We start from the raw sequence: 18,941 nt of genomic DNA on the forward strand, positions 1-18,941 counted from the left end.
AGTGTTTTTATGCCAGCATTAGAGATTCCTCCTTGCATGATTGTGGAAATAAGAATCTCTTCATAATTGATGTACATACTTTGGACTTGGCCGAGTTGGATTTTCTCCATTGTACCAAGCATAAAAAGTCTCTAAATACAGCCACAGATGCACGGCTATAAATTCATTATAATGTTAACTGACCAATCAAAAGCTTTATAAGATTTACTATTCCAGACTGTTTAAAAAGACAGACAACTTAGTATGTTAAACTTCTAACCCACTGGAGTTCTAATCATTGGAAAAATAAATCGAACTCAACAGCATGCAAAAAGCCAATTTCATCCTACAACATACTTTAACATGGAGCAGATAAAACTTTGATTTCCAACTTTTTTTTTAAATAGTAGATAACTGGATGATTCTGGCAGCAGTCGCTGAAAGCTGACTTTATTACATAACTTCAAATGATTGGGTGCTGTGCAGAGTGAAAAGGAAAGCAATTCCATTTTTCCAGAGAATTGTTTTTATTTCATGTGGTAGTCAACTGACAAAAACATTTATTGTGGATACAAGTCTTTTTAATCTAGATCAAGTCTTTTTAATCTAAATCCTCTTATTCCAGAAATAAATATAGAACACACGGACAAATGCTAGATTTGTTAGCAACCTACAGTACCTTATGTAAACTTAAGGAACAAAAGCACTACAAAATTATTTCATTTCTTCTTCCCAAAGCTTGATGAAAATTGGGAGAATGTATCTGCATAGAGGCACCAGCGCCATTCAGTTCGTGTCGTACAGGTTAACAACAAAACAGGCAGTTAATACACCGACATGATGCAAGAAAAAACAGTAAGATGAATGTCAAGGTATTTAAGACAACAGTAATGAAGGCAAGATTTATGGTCAAAGCTCTAAAAAGATAAAGTAATAAAGAAGCAATACTCAGAAACAGTAGCTTTTCTCCTGGTAACATAAAACTATATGATGGCTCTGATTCAGCAGGTAGTTAGTTTAGTGGCAGAACTTGTTCAACACTTGCACAAAATGCAAAAGTGTGTGGAAGGAAAAACTAGGAGGAAGATTTTTCTCCTTTTTTGTGCCACTTTGGACCATGGAAGCAGGAAAAACAAAACAAGATCATCACAAAGGCATATTTGTTTCAAATGATCTCCAAACATGTAACAGAAACGGCAGCATACTTTATAAGGGATATGACAAATTTTACAGACATGTAACAAGGTTCTGTTCAGGTAAATACAAGTACATATTACCACAGTGTTAAGGGCCTGTATAGAAGTCAGTATTTGTTAGTAGCGATTAGTGTAACAACTGTTTATACACTCACTGAACACTTTATTAGGGACACGTGTACAACTGTTCAAACCAATAATGCAGCAGCACATTTATGAAATCATACAGATACATGTCAAGAGCTTTAGCTAATATTTACATCAAACTTCAGAATGGAGATAAAAGAATGGGTTGGTTAGTAACTCAAAAACTGCTTGTTGATGAGAGAAGGCCGATGTGATGAATAGACGGGTTTGAACTGACAGGAAGGCCATGATAACTCAAATAACCACTCGTTACAACTATGATGAGTTGAAACGCATCAGAACAATCAAACCTTGAGGCAGATGGGCTACAAAAACAACAGACCACATCAGGGTGAACTACTGTCAGTCAAGAACAGGAACATGAAGCTACAGTGAGCGCAGGGGAGGACTGGAAAAAGAACAGATGACGGTTTTCATCATCTTCAACTGTCCAGGTTCCGCAGAAATGTCACTCGCTGGATGTTTTTTGTTTTCCATGCCATTCCATGTAAACCTCGAGAAAAACTCTGTTGTGTTCAAATCTCAGATGATCAGCATCTTCTGAAATACTTAAACCAACACCCATGATGCAGTTCGAGAAGTTACTGAGAACAGCATGATCATCATTGAGACTTATGCTGCTTCTGAAGTTGGATGTAAATATTAAATGAAGCTCCTAATCTGTATGAAGTTTAAGCATTGTGCTTCTGCCCTGTGATTGACTGGCTGATTGATCCGGGTCCTAATAAAGTGGTTAGTGAGGACATTAAAAGCATCCTTTACCAACTAGAAAATAATCGTCTATATCTTCAAATGACTGGAACCCACTTTATTGTCCTGATAGGAACATTGTCTAGGTTCAGAGAACAGAACCAAGAATTATATGATTATAGGCCTCATCATAAGGACAGTCTACCTTTCGATGCATTTGGTTGTAGAGTAAAGGAAGAATGGGCTTTATTGCCAGGCTACTGCACCACAGAGCAACATGGTTGTAAAGAAACACTCCAGGATGGGTATAGCAAAGAAAAGAAACGAAAACAAAAACAAAAACAGGTAACAAGGTAAATAGCCCTAGATAAAGTTATACGATCATTATACAAGTATGGAAATGGAACACTTCATTTTGTATTGTCACTGTGCAACTGTGCAAATATCATTTCCTAAGACAAACTGTACACTTTAATTTACACAAAATGGAAACCCAGTCTAGACTTTAGTTAAATTAAAAATGTCAGTTTAGATTCTCCAGAATATCATTTTTAATCAGACATACAAGTTGTATCTGAAGAAAAAACCTTAAGGTGTTTAAGATATATTTAAGAAATTAAATGCGTTTTATCGTCAATATAAATCTATTCTCTCACTAGTAAATAGTTCTGATTATGTGTAAAAACTTAGAGTACATTTTCAAAAGGACAAAAGCGTATGCTTTCCTACAAACAAACCTATACAAATGTGCCATAAATCACTGTTGCTTTACAAGATTGTTCTATTGAAAAGTTGAGAAAAGGCCAGAAATTTCTAACGCACAGCTAGCTCGACCGTGACGTCTAAAGCCGGGTTTACACTGTGCGATTTCAGCGTCCTGTGAAAATTATAACATGTCACGCTGTACGAGATGATCCCGTTAACATCTTGGTCGAATTCTATTACAGACAGCGAGAGCATGCTGTTCTTGTCAGTTAAAAAGATAAAGACCTGCGATTAAAGAAGATTACTCAGTTCTGCTTACACCAACAGTCAGTGTGATCCAGGCTTGTATAAACCGAACCATTCTTCTGTCAGCTTGAGGTTATAACCTTTTATTTTTGTCTGTAATCATGTTTTGTTTTTACCGATGCTACTCCTGTGTCTGTAGCTATCCAGTGAGTTTCCCATAATCCTTTGCTAACTTCCTGTTAGTGGATTTGTGATGAGGAATTTGTATCAGCAGTCACACTCAGATTTCATATACTGTACATTAAACTGTTTAGTCTTTATTATTATTATTATTATTTGAATCTCTTCAGTCACCATGGCAATGACTTTCCTGCCTGTGAGAACTTCACAATATACGTTGACAGATCTCAACCGTGCAAAGAACTCGGCTCACAAAAAGTGTGCCATTTTTGTTTCAGACCGAACAACAAATCATACAGTGTAAACCTGGCTAATGTATTTAGTTTTAATAAATTGCGATATGAGTGATCCTTTCATGAAATGTACATCAATTCTTTGCATAAATATAGTGTTAAAAGAGAAGCAGCATCTGTCAACCCAGGCCTGTTAAAGCCTTCTTAAGTGGCTGCAGAAAATAAGCACCATTCGACTTCAGCTTTGTAGCTTGTACTAATCACAACACCGTCCTCAATGGGCAGAAGAGTCAAGAAACGCTCATACTTGATTGCAAATTCCCCTTCATAACGAAAACTCAGGCTACATAAAAGAAATAATAATAAAAAAAATAAATCACTGTTTGTGCTTTAACACTGAGATTCTCCAAGAGCATGACACTTAATGGTTATGTATGTGATCTTTATTTTATAGTGTGATGAATGTGCCTCTAAGATCATGTAGTTAATTGTGACGCCTGAGCCACTGCTATGCCTCTACATTAGAACAGACACACCCCTACAAATTGCACAGGCACTACCCATTTTCATTGTGTAACATTAGCACTGCTATTAAAAGTCTTAAGTATTGATCCCCAAAGCGATCAGTCTACCGTGTTTTGAAAGGTTTCTGAGAAACTCTGTGATTGTGCTTACATCGTTAACTAAAGCAAAGTGCTCTGAAATTTGTTTAGACCTATACAGTTCAAAGAACAAATAACGGGAGAACAAGTAACCAAAACCTCCCTGCTCTTAAAGGAACAGAAGGAAGTGGGACAGGATCGGATTGAGCTCCGATACGCGCGCACAAGTCTCCCGACAGGAAGCGTACAACTGAAGGCAGCGTCATGAAGACGTCCTGCACTCATTTAAATTGTGCAAAAATAATAAGAATAATAAACTCATTAAAAACATATATAAACAATATAAAAAGTTTCAAACTGGGAAAAGAAAAAAACAAAAAAAAAAAAAACAGACCTGAGATATCAAGTACCTGAACATAAGCAGATACTGCAGACCAGCATTACTCTGCCATGGCTCATCACTTGGTTTTCATCATGAAGGGGAATTCACTTGACAGTCTGGCCTTCTTCAGGTGAGCAAGACTTGCATGGATGGTGTATGGATCTATCAAACTTCACCCATTTCCATGTGGGCAAAGAATATCTTGAGCTACTGACCTATGACAGAGTCCAGCCACTTCCTGTATGCGTTGGCGAAGCGGCCTTGTTCAGGGTTACTGCAGCTGCTGAGGATACGCAAGATGAATGTGTGTTCAGAAGGGAGAGTGGGACATGGTGGCCCTCGCTTCAGCCGTTTACTGTCCTGTGTGTAGCCTCCGTGCTTACTGCCCTCTTGTGTACAGTCAACATCCATTGCCTGGAAGCTCCTGTCTTCATCGCTAGGGTCTGAGGAGTCATTGAGGAGATTGTGGTCATGACCTGGAGATACAGGACCCAGCTCTTGACTGTGATTTCGCCAGTGGTGCCATAGATAGAACACATGCCGTCTGTTCAGTACAAGGAAATAACACTTCAGTCTGAGATGCATGGAGATATGTATTATGCCATAATACAGGTTTCTTGCTATTTAAATGTAAAGGATTAGAGATTGAACAAAATGCATGCTGGTCTGGAAAAACCTTGTGCACATGATGAAGGTAAAGTAAATTTCTAGCATTAAAATATGCTTTTCTTTCCATCTCTAAAAAACACCATGTACTTCCATATTTATGACCTGATCTACTAAACAAAATTAATGCCAGATTTAAAAGAATTCTGAGTTTACAAATGGAAATTAGTTCTCACTTTGATTATCAAATTCATCCACATCAGTTGCTTGAAGCATTTAAACATGAGCCTTGTCTCAACTGATTTTTGGTGGTGAAATAATCTGATTAATTTCCTATTAATGTCAGTTCTGTTGAATACATTTTCTGTTCCTATTGCCTTTTTAGTTTGGTCCTTTAAACTTTTTAAATGCTCTTATGAGTTTTGATGTTGTTATGGTGCAGGACTTAGTGACAACCAGGAACCTGATACAAAGCGAAATGTGTTTGGCTAAAGCATGTAACCCACCAAATCATAAGAAAAGCAGATTTAAGTAGCAAGGTTTTTGACATTTTTAGACTGACTGCAGTTTCTTAAAGTGACTCCTTACACATGATTTTTGCAGCAGACAATCAAAGCCTCCTAAATAAAAACATTTCCTTAGAGATATTAAGCTCAACATCTACCCAATGTAATGGATATAAAGGAACAAAAAACAGGGCAGGGAAGAGCAGGGCAGAAGAGACGAGAGGAGAGAGGAGGGGAGGGGAGGGGAGAGAGGAGGAGAGGAGAGGAGGGGAGAGAGGAGGAGAGGAGACAAGAGAAGAGAGGATGGGAGGGGAGAGAGGAGGAGAGGAGAGGAGGGGAGAGAGGAGGAGAGGAGAGGAGGGGAGAGAGGAGGAGAGGAGAGGAGAGGAGAGGAAAGAAAGAAAGCTCCTGAATGACCTATGGTTCTGCAGCACAGGACCATCCATCAGACCACAACACTGCACTATAAACACATCAGGCCAGTCTAACAGAAGGCCAAGGACAACCTACTGGAGACAAAGTCACAGTGCTCATGCAGTGCACGGCACACACAGTGCTCAGACACACTCCAGCAGCACAGCATGCAGCTGGAAAACACATCCTACCTCATTGCCAATCCAGATGGAGGTTAATAAACAGAGCCACTGAATGGAACTGTAGCTAATGTGCTATGCCACATAATTGTTCATATTTAGAAAATATGACAAATCCTCCAGTAACACTTGAATGTACAGATGGTGGACTAAGACAGAAACACAGAGGCTTTGTTTTGCTGTGTGAGGTATTTTGCTTTAGATGGAAAGGTCACTGCAAATCAATACAAAGTTATTCTGACTGATCGCCTCTATCCTATGATGAAAAGTTTCTATGCTGATGGGAGTGGACTGTTCCAGGATGAACCTAGGGATTGAAGGCTCACTGAATGATTTAACCATACACTATAGCCTTACAGTCACCAGATCTCAACTCCTTGATCATCTATGAGAGATTTTAGAGCGACGTGCTAGACAGCACTCTCCAAGACCGTACTTTTTCCTGTAATTTCTCACCTGTCCGAATCTCAACAGCACTCACAGAACATGTAATAAAACACCTACACTGAGTGAAGCGTGAGATGCATCGAAATAGACTGGCACCGAACCTGATTTACAGAGAGACCATGTCTCACTCTCATTAACCTCCGGGATGTATGGACCTTTCAGGTTAAGAAATAATCTAAAAGTATTCATACATAAAAATAAATAACTACAATATCTACATGTTTTTGACTAATAAATTACATTAATTAGTAAGTGTGAATGTATACAGTATATAACCAAAGCAAGCAAATTAATAAAGGCATCACAAATGGCATCAAATATTTGTCTTAAATATAAAAAGTAAGCACAAGCAAATAATTTATTTTTAATGAAAAGGTTGAATTAAAAATATATTGATTTCATTTCACATAATTGAAAAAAAAAAAAATATATATATATATATATATATATATATATTTTTTTTTTTTTTTAAGTGATGTGGTATAGCAGGGCACTAACATGATAAAATACAGAGAAAGTTAGTACATGTGCTGTCTGTAAGTAGAAAGTGTAAACTGTGTGCCATATGTCTCACCTGTGGCACCACAGTGTCTCGTGGCCGGGATATGACTCGATGAGGTCAGTACAGAGCTCTATCTCGTCATGGAAGAGCTGAGGGATGGCATCGGTATGGGGCTCTTCCACTGAGCTTCCTCTGTTAGGCTGGTGGACCTGACCCAGCTCGGCTAGCAATGCCTTGAGCAGGAACTGGCGGTAGTGAAAGCCGCTGTGGTCGGATACGTGCATGGACACCCAAAGTTTTGTAGATGAGAGTTCATCATGAAGAATCTGCGCAGGGAAAGCACAGAAATTCTAATAATACATGCAATTAAGAGAAGGCTTGGGGTCAGTAAGAGTTGAAATAAAACTGAAATCACCTGAACTGACCTTTAATGATCCGTATACAAAAACAAGCAAAGAAAGGGACTCACTAAAAAAGTCCTTATTACTAATGTGATAGATACCAGACAGCATCAATACTGTCCTTGCTATTAACCAATTACTTTTAAAATACTGGAAGTTGTTTATGGGTGTGTGGCTTGTTAATAGCTACATGCTTTGTTTAGTTTGAGCTCAGGGGCTTTCTACTGTTGCCTAATTTATATTCCTATTAAGAGTGCATACAGACACAAATGGCCAAAGTCTTTATATTTCAATATCACATTTTATCATTTTAATTAAATGCGTCAATGGGGATGCCTCCACTGCTGCTGAGCCTAGTACTTCTTGTTACTATTCTGTGCATTCAAACTGGAAGGATGCTACTGAAAGAAACCTATTTCAGACAGATTTCAACTGATGTTCATGAACCATTGTGAAAATAAGCATCATAGACTGACCGATGTATAGAGAAACAAATAACCTGAAACCATAATGCTACCACCACCTAGCCACAGAGGCTTAATAAAAAAAAGAATTTAATAGTTTTTTTAATGCAAGGCTACTGTTATTTTATTATGGCAACATAATCATAAACTATCAGACATTGCACATAATAGAAATTTTTTTAATGTTTTCTAATGTCATTGTAAAGGAAAAAAGAGACAGAAGAAAGTGCAAGGCAGCAAGACTAGGTCTTAACATAGGCATATAAAATCAAAAATATTTCATATTGTTTATGAAGGAACAGAAAATTAGAGAAACAGTAACATCATAAAGTCGTTTCCTCACAACTGAATGTATTAGTCGCAGTACGATAATGTTCAGTAAATACAGTGAATCAGATTCAGTATCAGTTTTATTGGCCAAGTGTGGACACACACAAGGAATTTGGTTCCAGCTGTTTGTGACTCTCAAAAGTACAGACATAAATGACATTATACTATACATTTAGCTTGGACTATACAAGACAATACACAATATACCGTGTGCCAGCTGTTGTATAAGTAGTATACAGTTTGCCCACTGTACCTTCAGACTGCCTTTGGCCATGTGCTGCAGGACCCAGATCCGGTGCGACCAGGCGTTATAGTTGCTGGGGTAACGGCCTGCGGCATCTGCACACACCTTCATCTCCTCGTGCACAGCTCTCTGTATCTGTTCACTGTAGTCGCTCCTCTCATCAGCTCCACACGGCTCCTTCTGCAGCCTCTGCAGCACCCATCGCCTGTTACACACACACACACACCACTTAATTTCTTATTTTTTTTAATTAGCCAGTCCAAACAAGCTATCATAGCTTTATACAAGCTTTATATCTGTAGGGGAGCAAAGATGCTAAAAATAGGAACTTGCTTCGCCTCTCGATTAAATGAAGTGCTCATTGTGCTTAAAAAGTAAAAAAGAAATATAGAATAATAATGATAATACAATAAATTATTTATTTAATAAAAAATTTTTTTATATTTCCTTTTAAGCATTGAACCACATCAGTTTTCCTATCCTCAACGTAATATTGAACAGATGTGACCTACATTTTGGATTTTTATTCATTCTGCAGATGTTTTGACCGAAAGGGACTTGCAAGTGAGGCAGAATATGAGTTAGGCAGGCTGAGCCTCTGGGAGTTATGCTTCCTGCTCAAGGGCCCAAAAGCAGCTCAATCAGCTCTAGTGTTTAAGCTCATGACCGTCTCATCACCTCTGAGCTACAGTACCACTGCCTTTAAATCCCCTTAAAAGTCACTAAATTTCAGGCAATATTTTAGTGCTGTGGAAGCAGAAAGTCGAGCTGATGCACCTTCCATGCACGATACTAAGAACCGTGGACACCTGCTCAAAAATCGGAGGTGATAATATTAAAAATGAATTTTAACTGTGCTTTGAAAATTGCATGCCTTTGGGTCCATTCAAGGATGAAGGACTGAATAAGTATTTTGAGATCTTTAATATTTTATGGATCGGCTCGTCTGACCTGATTTAGGTGTACGCAGGGAAAGAAAATGGTTAAAGGACGGCTGCGGTGCCTTATTTAACTGGGTCAGAAATTTATACGTCTGAACTGATGTTGAATTAATACAGTTATCTGGACAATGCCATGGTATTAAGAGAATAATCTTGCACTTGTCTGCATTACAAAAGAGGATGAAGTGTTCAAATCAGCCTGACCTGTGTATCCATGTCTCTGGGCTTTTTGGATACTTGGTCAGTGCTAATTTCCCCAGGTACAGGTCCTTGTCTGGATTCAGCACTCCACACTGAACGAGCTCCTTCCTGCAAAGGAAAAAAACATAACTGACATTTAAAAATGAGTGCTGACTAGAGCACCACCTAATGGACAAGGCAGCACCTGAGAAAGTCGACTTCTTTAACTGGAGAAGAAGTTTATTTTTCATCACAATGGAAGGGTGAAGGACTTGACACAGGTAATATTTATGAACGTGAATGACTTTCTATAAACAGTAGCCGGTGACATGGGCATTCCCAAAAAAGACAAAGTTTATATATTTAAATAAACATTAAAAAAAAAAAAAAAGAAACAGTCAGTACAGATCATTTGAGCAAAAAGAGCAGATAAAAATGACCATGTTTGTACATATATTTCTATAAAAATTTCTGTCTTATACATTTGTGTTAATGGCGACATTGATTAATTACCTGACATTCCAGGCAGTGGTAAAGTCTGGGTTTAATAGCAGTACTGTGCAGGTGATGTCAACTAGTGCTGTGTAGAATGACAAAGCTCTGATTAGATCCTCTGATCATCATAGTCACATCCTTGTCATGTACTGGTATTTACCAGGGAATATTCAAATAAAACATGGCCTTACTCTCACGGTCCAACCACTGCTGTCGCTGCCGATACAGCAGCAGCTTGTTGTGCACGTAAGGCAATAAGAACTTAACACACCAGCTTTCCACCCCAAGCTTATTCTCCACCAAAACGATGGGGCTTCTGTTGTACCGAGCCTCTGCGCATGGTATGAGACCAATCTCATCACTACAATCAAAATAAAACAAGGCATTATACATGGATAACAGTTTTAGGGTACCTTCACATATGTAGCTCTTCATCTGCTTAACTCGAAACTTGCTGTGGTTTGTTTAGGGAGGTCAGAACACACAAAGCATTTGCACGAGGTTTGAGAACAAAATAACAAATCTGACAGTTTCAGCAAGGTGGGTTCAGTCTGTATTCCAAGTAAATTCTAGCAAGGTTCATTTTCATTGAGAAAGTTGTTTATCTCTGAATCCATCCAACTACTGTACGGGAATAAACCTGTATTATTGGATGTGTCCAACCTCATCTCATAGACTGCCATGACGCACTAACTGAGGAAATGCCATGTGTTTGGAATGTTTTACATTATATAATAAACAAACAGTTTTTAAAAAAAAAATACAGGGTGGCTGTACACACACACACACACACACACACACACACACACACACACACACAATAAAAACACAAAGTATATCAGATCGAACACATTTTTCAAGCGGATCCACTGAAATATTTTATAGGCCTAACTGCAGGTGCCACCGACTAACTGATCTGTCTTGCCTTAAAGCATGCCGTCACACCTGTAACATGGCATCAGAAGCTCAAACAAACACTGCCAGGTTACGGCACAGATGTCAGCCTGTACCCACAGCACAGATTGAATCATCCCTGCTTTTTTCTATGACCCAGATCAAAGCAGAATCTTCTCTGGCACATTTACAACCATGAGAGAAAGAGAGAGAGAGAAATGAGGACTTGGGCCAGTGAGCAACATGAATTTGGGTTGCCTGAAAAAATACATGAGAGGAAAATCACCTCAGTTCAAATCCACATTAAAAGAGTCACTTCATTGATGTAACAAGAAAGTCCTTTACTTTTAGTGATGCCAGAAAGAATATACAGGCTGTGACAGAGATGAAGAAAGCAGAATTCTATCCTAGTTAGACTTTGATTTGAAATGTCAGCCAGGTGACAAGTTTTTTAAACCAATATAAGGTGTTTTATAACTACACAAGAAAACACAAACAAGTTGTTCCACAGTTAAAGGCAGGAGGCAGGACACAGTTCAGCTAAGGCTCTCATTGTGTGCAGCTAGCTTAGCACAGCTAGTGTTAAATACACCTGTCCACCAAACAGCTACAGCTAACTAGCTACCTAGCTAGCTCAAAGTAGTAGTTTACCGGGTTACCGAGGCAACAACTGTGCATTGGCGTCATAAAGCAGGAAAAAACGACGAGTAGAGATGTAACCATTAATACATACATGGCAGGGTTTCTCTTAAAAGCGTTAGTGATATCTTTGACAACTCTCTGGACCAAGACATCCACCTCCTCTTCCGACTCGGCCATTTTCAGTGCGCGAGTGACATCAGCACGAGTGACTCAACCTCATCCGGGAAACCGACCACCTCCCGCCCATGCGCAGACTCTCGATTGACATGGCAACAGCCAACGCGTCATTAGAAACGTCCTCGCGCCTTTGCTTCGTTGTATCTGGGTGTCAATAAGGATTAAATCGGTAAACTATGAATTACAGCAGGAAAACGTTGGTTTCAGACTGGTGAGAGATATTTTAAGATAAAGAAGGAATAAATAGTGCTGAGTAAAAGTGCTGAAATAACAGTTCATCTATTTTAAAGGCACAAAAACAGGGAGTCAGAACCAAAAGACTGTGAATATCGTGATGGACAAAGACAATTACACAAGTCAACATACAAACATTTTGGCACACATTCCTATGCAGTAAGTGCTGCTTGTACTGAGATCCTATGTTGATTGTATTGACTGATAAATGATTGTTAAGCACATTTTTATTAGTAACATTAATAACTTGTGTGCTCAGATTATTCCTAGAGATTTCATATAATCGTGTCATTAACACTTGATCAAACAAGATGACATTTTAAACAGACTGTTGTTGCTCACATCTATTCTATTAACAAGTGACAACAAGTTAAGTGACAATCAGCTAAGTATGGTAACCATACTCAGAATTTGTTCTCTGCATTTAACCAATCCAAAGTGATGGGTTAAATTACAGTACAGTACAGTACAGTACAGTAATTACACACAGCATTTGATGGTTAAGGGCCTTGCTCAGGGGCCCAGCGGTGGCAGCTTGGGATTGGGATTTGGGATTGGTATTTGAACTCTTCTGGTCATTAGTCCAACACCTTATCCACTAAGCTACCACATTCCCCCATTCATCTATTATCACTATATACACACAGAGTGTCACTTGGGAAATTGTAAAATGTTTATTTGGAGAAATACATTAAGATTTAACAACAAGGGGCATATTTAAATGGAAAAATCTGCTTTAAAGCAGTAACCACTAAATTAGTACTAAGTAGCAATAAACAGTAGTAGCAATAAACAGTAAAATAATATTTTTTCAAATATTGTAACATTTAAAAATAAGAAAATAAGTTTTATATATAAAAATTCGAAATTATATATATATATATTTATACTTTATACACTGTAATGTATGTATACTAATATTCTATGAATGCACAATAGTTTATATGTAAATAGAAGACAAAATTAACTTTAACTTTTCCATGGGAAAGTATTAAAATACAAAGTTAATAAATTCACAATAAATATGACCTTATCTTTATGATATAATTGGTCATGCTTTCAGGTAGTAACCGCAGGACGTTTGCTTTATCACATGACAGCAAGTGAAGTACAATGCGTGTGTTCCAGAAAACTCAGTCATATATTTGTATTCGTTCATGTGCAACTGTTTAAAAAATGTGTTACATTCATATGCTTTTATCTAGTCTATAGCAACTAAATTTGCTGGTGGGCTTTAATGGATTCTTTGGTTAAAAATATGATTTTTCACAGGACTGGAGAACAACAACCCAAATTGCTCAGTCAGAGAAAGAGCACAAGGCTAAGGACCCCGCAAAATCAATGGTTCAGGCTGACTATTTCCACTCCTTGGTGTTTGACAGGTAAATCAGTCCTGTCAAGTTCTCTCGTGAAGATTAATGTAATCTAATATTCTTTTACAGTCCCATCATGTTTGCTACTCTGCTACACTCCCCGTGTGGACCGTTCCAGGTATTTCTTGCTCTCAGACTGTCTGATCTGACTTGATAATTTGTTGTTCAGCTGCAGCAGTGTCTCATGATCATGGATTCTAGTGGGACAAGACAAAATAAATAATGAAACTAGGAAAAAATACTGTATAAGTGAGATGTTTCAGCATAATATGAATCAAAATCTGCACTAATTCCAGCCTTTTCCGGATGATTTTGGACACACTGATGACACATATATTCCATGTACAGTCATCTACACACAGTCATCCCGCATAATAAAGAAGAGCTGCTTTTTTTTCTCAGCTTTTGCATGGGAAACAAAGTCACAAAGGTGCACACAGGCAGACATTATGTAATTCCCCTTTTCCTCAATCAGTCTTTGCAATAGATCTCACAATAAACATAAACACACTATTTAAACTTTTAATTATCCTTTTTTTCGCAGACATGTATTCGATATAATACTTCAGGTTTTGCACAATTTGGCATAAATCACAACTTTTAGAAACCCTGTCCTGTCCTCTCCTCCACCACTGAAAAGATTACAAAGAGTGAGAATAAGGCTCCACTATTTACCCATTTTGGAACACTAGGTGCAATAATAATTATGTGAAGATAAAAAGGGGCATGAGTTTGCAGCAACATGGTTGCACAACTACTAGAATGGTGAGCAAATCAACAGAGCATCCGCTAATATATGTCAAATAGCAACATTCAATTAAAATTATAGTCATAAAGGAGGTAATAAATATATAAACAGAATGTATTAAAATGTATGGAGTAGTGAAAAAAAGGGATTTGATTTAGTGTCATCTCAAACCAAACACCTCGGGTTATTTTCTTCCACACTGTAATGCTGTTGCTCCAAATATCCCAGTCATCATAAACACAAAGCCTGGTCTGGCTCCTTACATTAGGATCTTAAAGAGATCAGATTAAAAGTGACATGTCACTCAACAGAATACCAAATGTTTGCATATGGGTAATAATTCCTCTTTAAGAGGTACAGTATAATCACAAAAGTTTGAAATGCTCTCAGTTCACCCCAACTCCAATAAATCTGTGTCTTTTGAGTCGTGTTACTGCTGTTTTTAGAATAAACACATTCATATTTTTCAGCAAGTTTGAAGAAGTCTTTTTTCCCAATCTTACAATCCCCAGTTAATGAAAGAACATCTTCTAGAAATCCTCAAAAGGCCAGTAAACAGTACAAAGAATGTTCTATCTGATGTCCTCAAAACAAGCTAAGATAACAAGTAAGAAAAGCCAGTGTCAGTGTCAGAACATATGTAGGACAGCAGACTTAACAAAATAAAAAAGTTAAAGAAATATTTTTACATCATGCAGAAGAACAAAATTTGAATTATTATTATTATTATTATTATTATTATTATTAGTAGTAGTAGTAGTAGTAGTAGTAGTAGTAGTAGTAGTAGTAGTAGTAGTAGTAGTAGTAGTAGGAATATTAATATTTGTAATATTTTAATATAATTTTTATTAAACATTATTATTATTAATTACATTTATACAAATAGTAAATGATAATATACTATATTTGTCCATCACACAGTCCTTAATTCAAAGATTTAATTCAAATGTTGGTTTTCTCCAGAGAAACAGGGACATCAGACACAGCTCACAAATCTGTCCAATCCTGCTCTCAATCAACCTGTAATGACTAGTAAGTAATAGAATTTCATGCAGTACTTTTATTATTGCTAGACTCTTTTTAATGTTAAAATACAGTTTTTCTAAAATGAGCACCCAATTTTGTAACTTATGAGAAGCCTGTTTTTACTATGATGCCCAGTAGAGGGAAATAGTGATTTTGTAATTCATTGCAATAATGATAATGTAAGTATCTTTCTGTAATGCCTAAATGTAATTTAAATGCATTATCTTATATATAACATGATTTAACATGATACTTATGATGTATATGCTATATTGATGTATATTCTAAGATTTATACTTACTAAAAGGAGTCACAGATTACAGATTACCTTGTATTTCTTTTCTTCTTAACATTACCCACTGAACTAAAGCATCAGCAAAACTTTATTCAGTTTCACTCACTTAAGTGTTTCTTGGGACTTTTATTCAGTAAGCACAATGATGTTTGAATATCGTATAAGGGTTTAGTTCTCACAAAATAGTCATGAAAGTCTATGATAATATCTGATGAGCTAATAATTTCATTTTCCAACATAATACACTAGTGGTGATGGATATTATTTGCAAAGGCTCAAGCGTTCAGCCGACTTCAGGTTAATATCCCAGGCTGATCAGTAACAGATATGCCTTTATAAAAATAGATAACTATAATAACAATACAGGATCAGACTCTAATGCCACTGTATACGTCTTATTTCAGTGAGTTGCTTACTACATATTCATTGGATTATACATATCCACCAAGTGTTACCTCCAAGCAGGCAGTAAGTATGAAAGCAGTTTACTGCATACATACAGTATATATAAGAACATTATTCATTTTGTTAAAATTTTTTATTTAATTTAGAGATCACATCAACCCTTAAGCTGGCAAGGCTAAAAATAACACAGCTATATTTCTTTTGGCAAAACCTGAATTGTACTAAAAACACTTTATTATACAGAACTATTTAATAGATTCACTACAACATAGAATTTGCTGCTGCTCCTTTAATTAATCATGAGGGAGAGTTTTTATTGTTTTTATTACAGAGAAAAGAGGCTATTGAGGTTGTTAACTGTTTATAAAGCTTCCCTGATATAAGTAATAACAGGAACTAAAAGTTCCATAGCTTTAAATATTACTAGTACTATTATAATGATCTATAAGTAATAATTCATTATAATAATAATCATAGTTGCAGCATATACCAAATGCTTTTTAAGTTTTCATTTTCTAACACAAACAAGTGATATACAGAATATTTATATAATCAGTATACTTATATACTGATCACAATTACATTCTCATGCATATAGCTCTATGACATTCAACAAAAGAAAAAGGCACCAGAACATACAGAGTGTAAAGGTGTAGACTATTTTTGCAACGTACTCTATCGTCCATGATGCGTAAATCCAAAGGAACATTTCCACAGAGTTTTAAGTTGAAAAACAGTTTATTACAAATACACTCATAATGCAAGCTACTGAATTTGGGTAATAAACATGTTAAATGCTTTAATATACTGTTTAATGCAAATTAAACCTTTACACTATAACAATGAAGGGCTTAGTATAAGATGTACTGTAAGAGCAGGTCTAACCAAAGCTCTCCTTATGTAGCTTCATGCTGGACATTGGAGCAATGAAGGAAAAGGTTATTCCCTTAATGGTGCTTTATGTTTTTTTATAAAGCTTCCCATTTTCATATGTGAACTGTGACCAAGCAGATCGTAGGCTCCACATAGTTTACTTTGAGTTGCAGTTACTGTAATGTATTGACTGAAGAATTCATGGGAAAAAGGCATAAACATGATGGCTTTAGACCACCGTATGTGTGCTTCACATAAACAGGATTTGTTCATTTCAGGAAAACATGGAAATCGGTGTCTGTGTTATTTTGCACTGCAGATGCAGAACATAGACCTTAGGTTGAATAACCTTGGCACATTCATTTATAATATCTAAATTAGTTAATGCTGAATATAATTGAGTAGTTTTCCACTTTTTCAGTCATGAATGAATGATTTTTTAATATATTCAAAGATTCAAGCCAAGGACTCGATGGATAGGGAGCTGGATTTTAGAAGACGCCAGTCTCAGTTCACTGACGTGGCAGATCATCGGCGGTTGGGCCGGAACACCTGGCAGGACTTTAATGATGTGCAGGCTATAGGCCATGGAGTGGCAAAATCCCTGTATAGACAAATAAATCTTTCATGCCCATAGGGATAATATCCAATTCTCATACTTCCTTTTACTTGTTTTGGATTTGGTAGAGCAATAATTAAAAGTATGTCTTGCTTATGTTTTTCTTTTTATCATTTATAATTTGTCTGAATATTCTTCAATTCTGGAATGAATGGATAAGTCATCTACACCACCCATCATGTCCCACCACACACAGAACCTATTTAAACGCTGTAGGGACTGGGTCATTGCTGGAATTTGCTTTCCTTTTCAATGGGAACTAATCAAATACATTTACACTACACTGCTATACTTTTTGCTTCCATTATCTGTTTAAGCTGAACATAATCTAACAAAGCTTGTTTATTCATGCATACATATTAGTGGCTTTGTGCCATGTTTCCAGTGAGATTCGGCCCCGCTCAGCAAAAAAAGAAAAGAGCTGCACACAGCTATGCTGCACAGCAGATGTAGAGATTAAATTAGCAATGCATCATCACTTTCCTGCATCTTCTTCTTTAGTTGGAGCGGTTGTTACCATGGCTGATGTGTTGGGCATCTCTAAGAAACACTGCATCATGTTGCTTTGCCGGTTATTGGTTTTCTTTTTTAAGAGAATGGCTCATACCGTTATAGGGAGAGCAACCACACAAGCCTGACTATCTATTACTCACCCACATAAGGAACTGTTTGAGCCAAATGTTTAAAGTTTGCCCTTAATAAACACTAACAAACTTGTATTTTAATAAACCAGTTCCAAACTAACAAGTATCTATATGTATATTTTTACAAAGTAATTAAGATTTCTGTTTATGTCACATTTTAGTGCTTTTTTGAGTACCACATTGTATTCCACTTATTCATATATGCCCTATATTTATGTGTTCTCTGTTGTTTTTATTTTTACCAGGATTCACATACTTTGAAAATTAGCCATACTTCCTATCACAATGTGTTTTAATACCAGGATAGTCATCCAATTCTGAGGTTTATTCCATCGATGGTACTGTATCCATCATTCATTTTACATCCTGAGATTTCTGTAAAGTTAATGAGCTTTTACTCCTAATGAGTAGCTGAATATGTGAATCAAACTGAAAACCTTATCGTCCTACTCACATCTCTGAATTAGTCGCAATTTTAACACCAGGATGTGGCAGTGAAGCTAAATATTTCAGCCAACTGCGGGCAGTCAGAACGGAGGCAGGCAGCAGTTTGGTAAGAGAGCAGACTGGAAACTTTTGGAAAGGGCAGTCTGGAATGCATGGGTGCTATTGTTAGTGTTAGATCCTTGGCTCACAGCTCAGAAAGTCACATGACATCCCCTTAAGGAAGCTATTTTAGATCTCCTGTAAGCAATAAATGCATAACGCATAATTATTATGATTTCAGCACAACAATGTACACAGACTTCACTTTGTCTTTCAAGTTAGATTAATTGTTAGTATTAATAGTTGTTTAAAAGGTCAGATTGAAGTGAAGACCTGACAGTTGATAGAAGGGATATATTTAATGACTGGAAAAGAGAAGTAGAACAAGCCTCGACAGTGCTTGACATAAATAAGTCATGTAATGACATCCTTTGGGATTTTTTTGGGATGATGTCA

General features: G+C 36.9%; 2 protein-coding genes across 3 annotated transcripts; one reads left to right on the top strand and one right to left on the bottom strand.

Moving 5' to 3' along the window:
• Window positions 1–2,241: 2,241 nt before the first annotated feature.
• Window positions 2,242–11,849, bottom strand: ptar1 (protein prenyltransferase alpha subunit repeat containing 1). Its single transcript, XM_027138482.2, has 7 exons — window positions 11,697–11,849; window positions 10,261–10,430; window positions 10,088–10,154; window positions 9,599–9,703; window positions 8,463–8,658; window positions 7,087–7,340; window positions 2,242–4,904 (listed from the first exon to the last, which is right to left on the bottom strand). The coding sequence occupies exons 1-7, from the start codon at window positions 11,780–11,782 to the stop codon at window positions 4,568–4,570; spliced, it is 1,215 nt and encodes a 404-aa protein (XP_026994283.1). The 5' UTR covers window positions 11,783–11,849; the 3' UTR covers window positions 2,242–4,567.
• LOC113637679 (protein CFAP95) lies at window positions 11,837–18,099 on the top strand. Of its 2 annotated transcripts, XM_047818675.1 has the most exons (7): window positions 11,837–11,993; window positions 12,073–12,175; window positions 13,289–13,360; window positions 13,459–13,507; window positions 15,101–15,169; window positions 15,863–15,926; window positions 17,191–18,099. In XM_047818675.1, the coding sequence occupies exons 1-7, from the start codon at window positions 11,959–11,961 to the stop codon at window positions 17,318–17,320; spliced, it is 522 nt and encodes a 173-aa protein (XP_047674631.1). In that variant the 5' UTR covers window positions 11,837–11,958; the 3' UTR covers window positions 17,321–18,099. The 2 variants fall into 2 exon arrangements, with proteins under 2 accessions (XP_047674631.1, XP_026994284.2); XM_027138483.2 differs by lacking the exon at window positions 13,459–13,507 and having other exon boundaries at window positions 11,843–11,993; window positions 13,289–13,398.
• Window positions 18,100–18,941: the final 842 nt, after the last annotated feature.

This window comes from Tachysurus fulvidraco, chromosome 9, assembly GCF_022655615.1.
Source record: "Tachysurus fulvidraco isolate hzauxx_2018 chromosome 9, HZAU_PFXX_2.0, whole genome shotgun sequence".
NCBI lineage: Eukaryota > Metazoa > Chordata > Actinopteri > Siluriformes > Bagridae > Tachysurus > Tachysurus fulvidraco.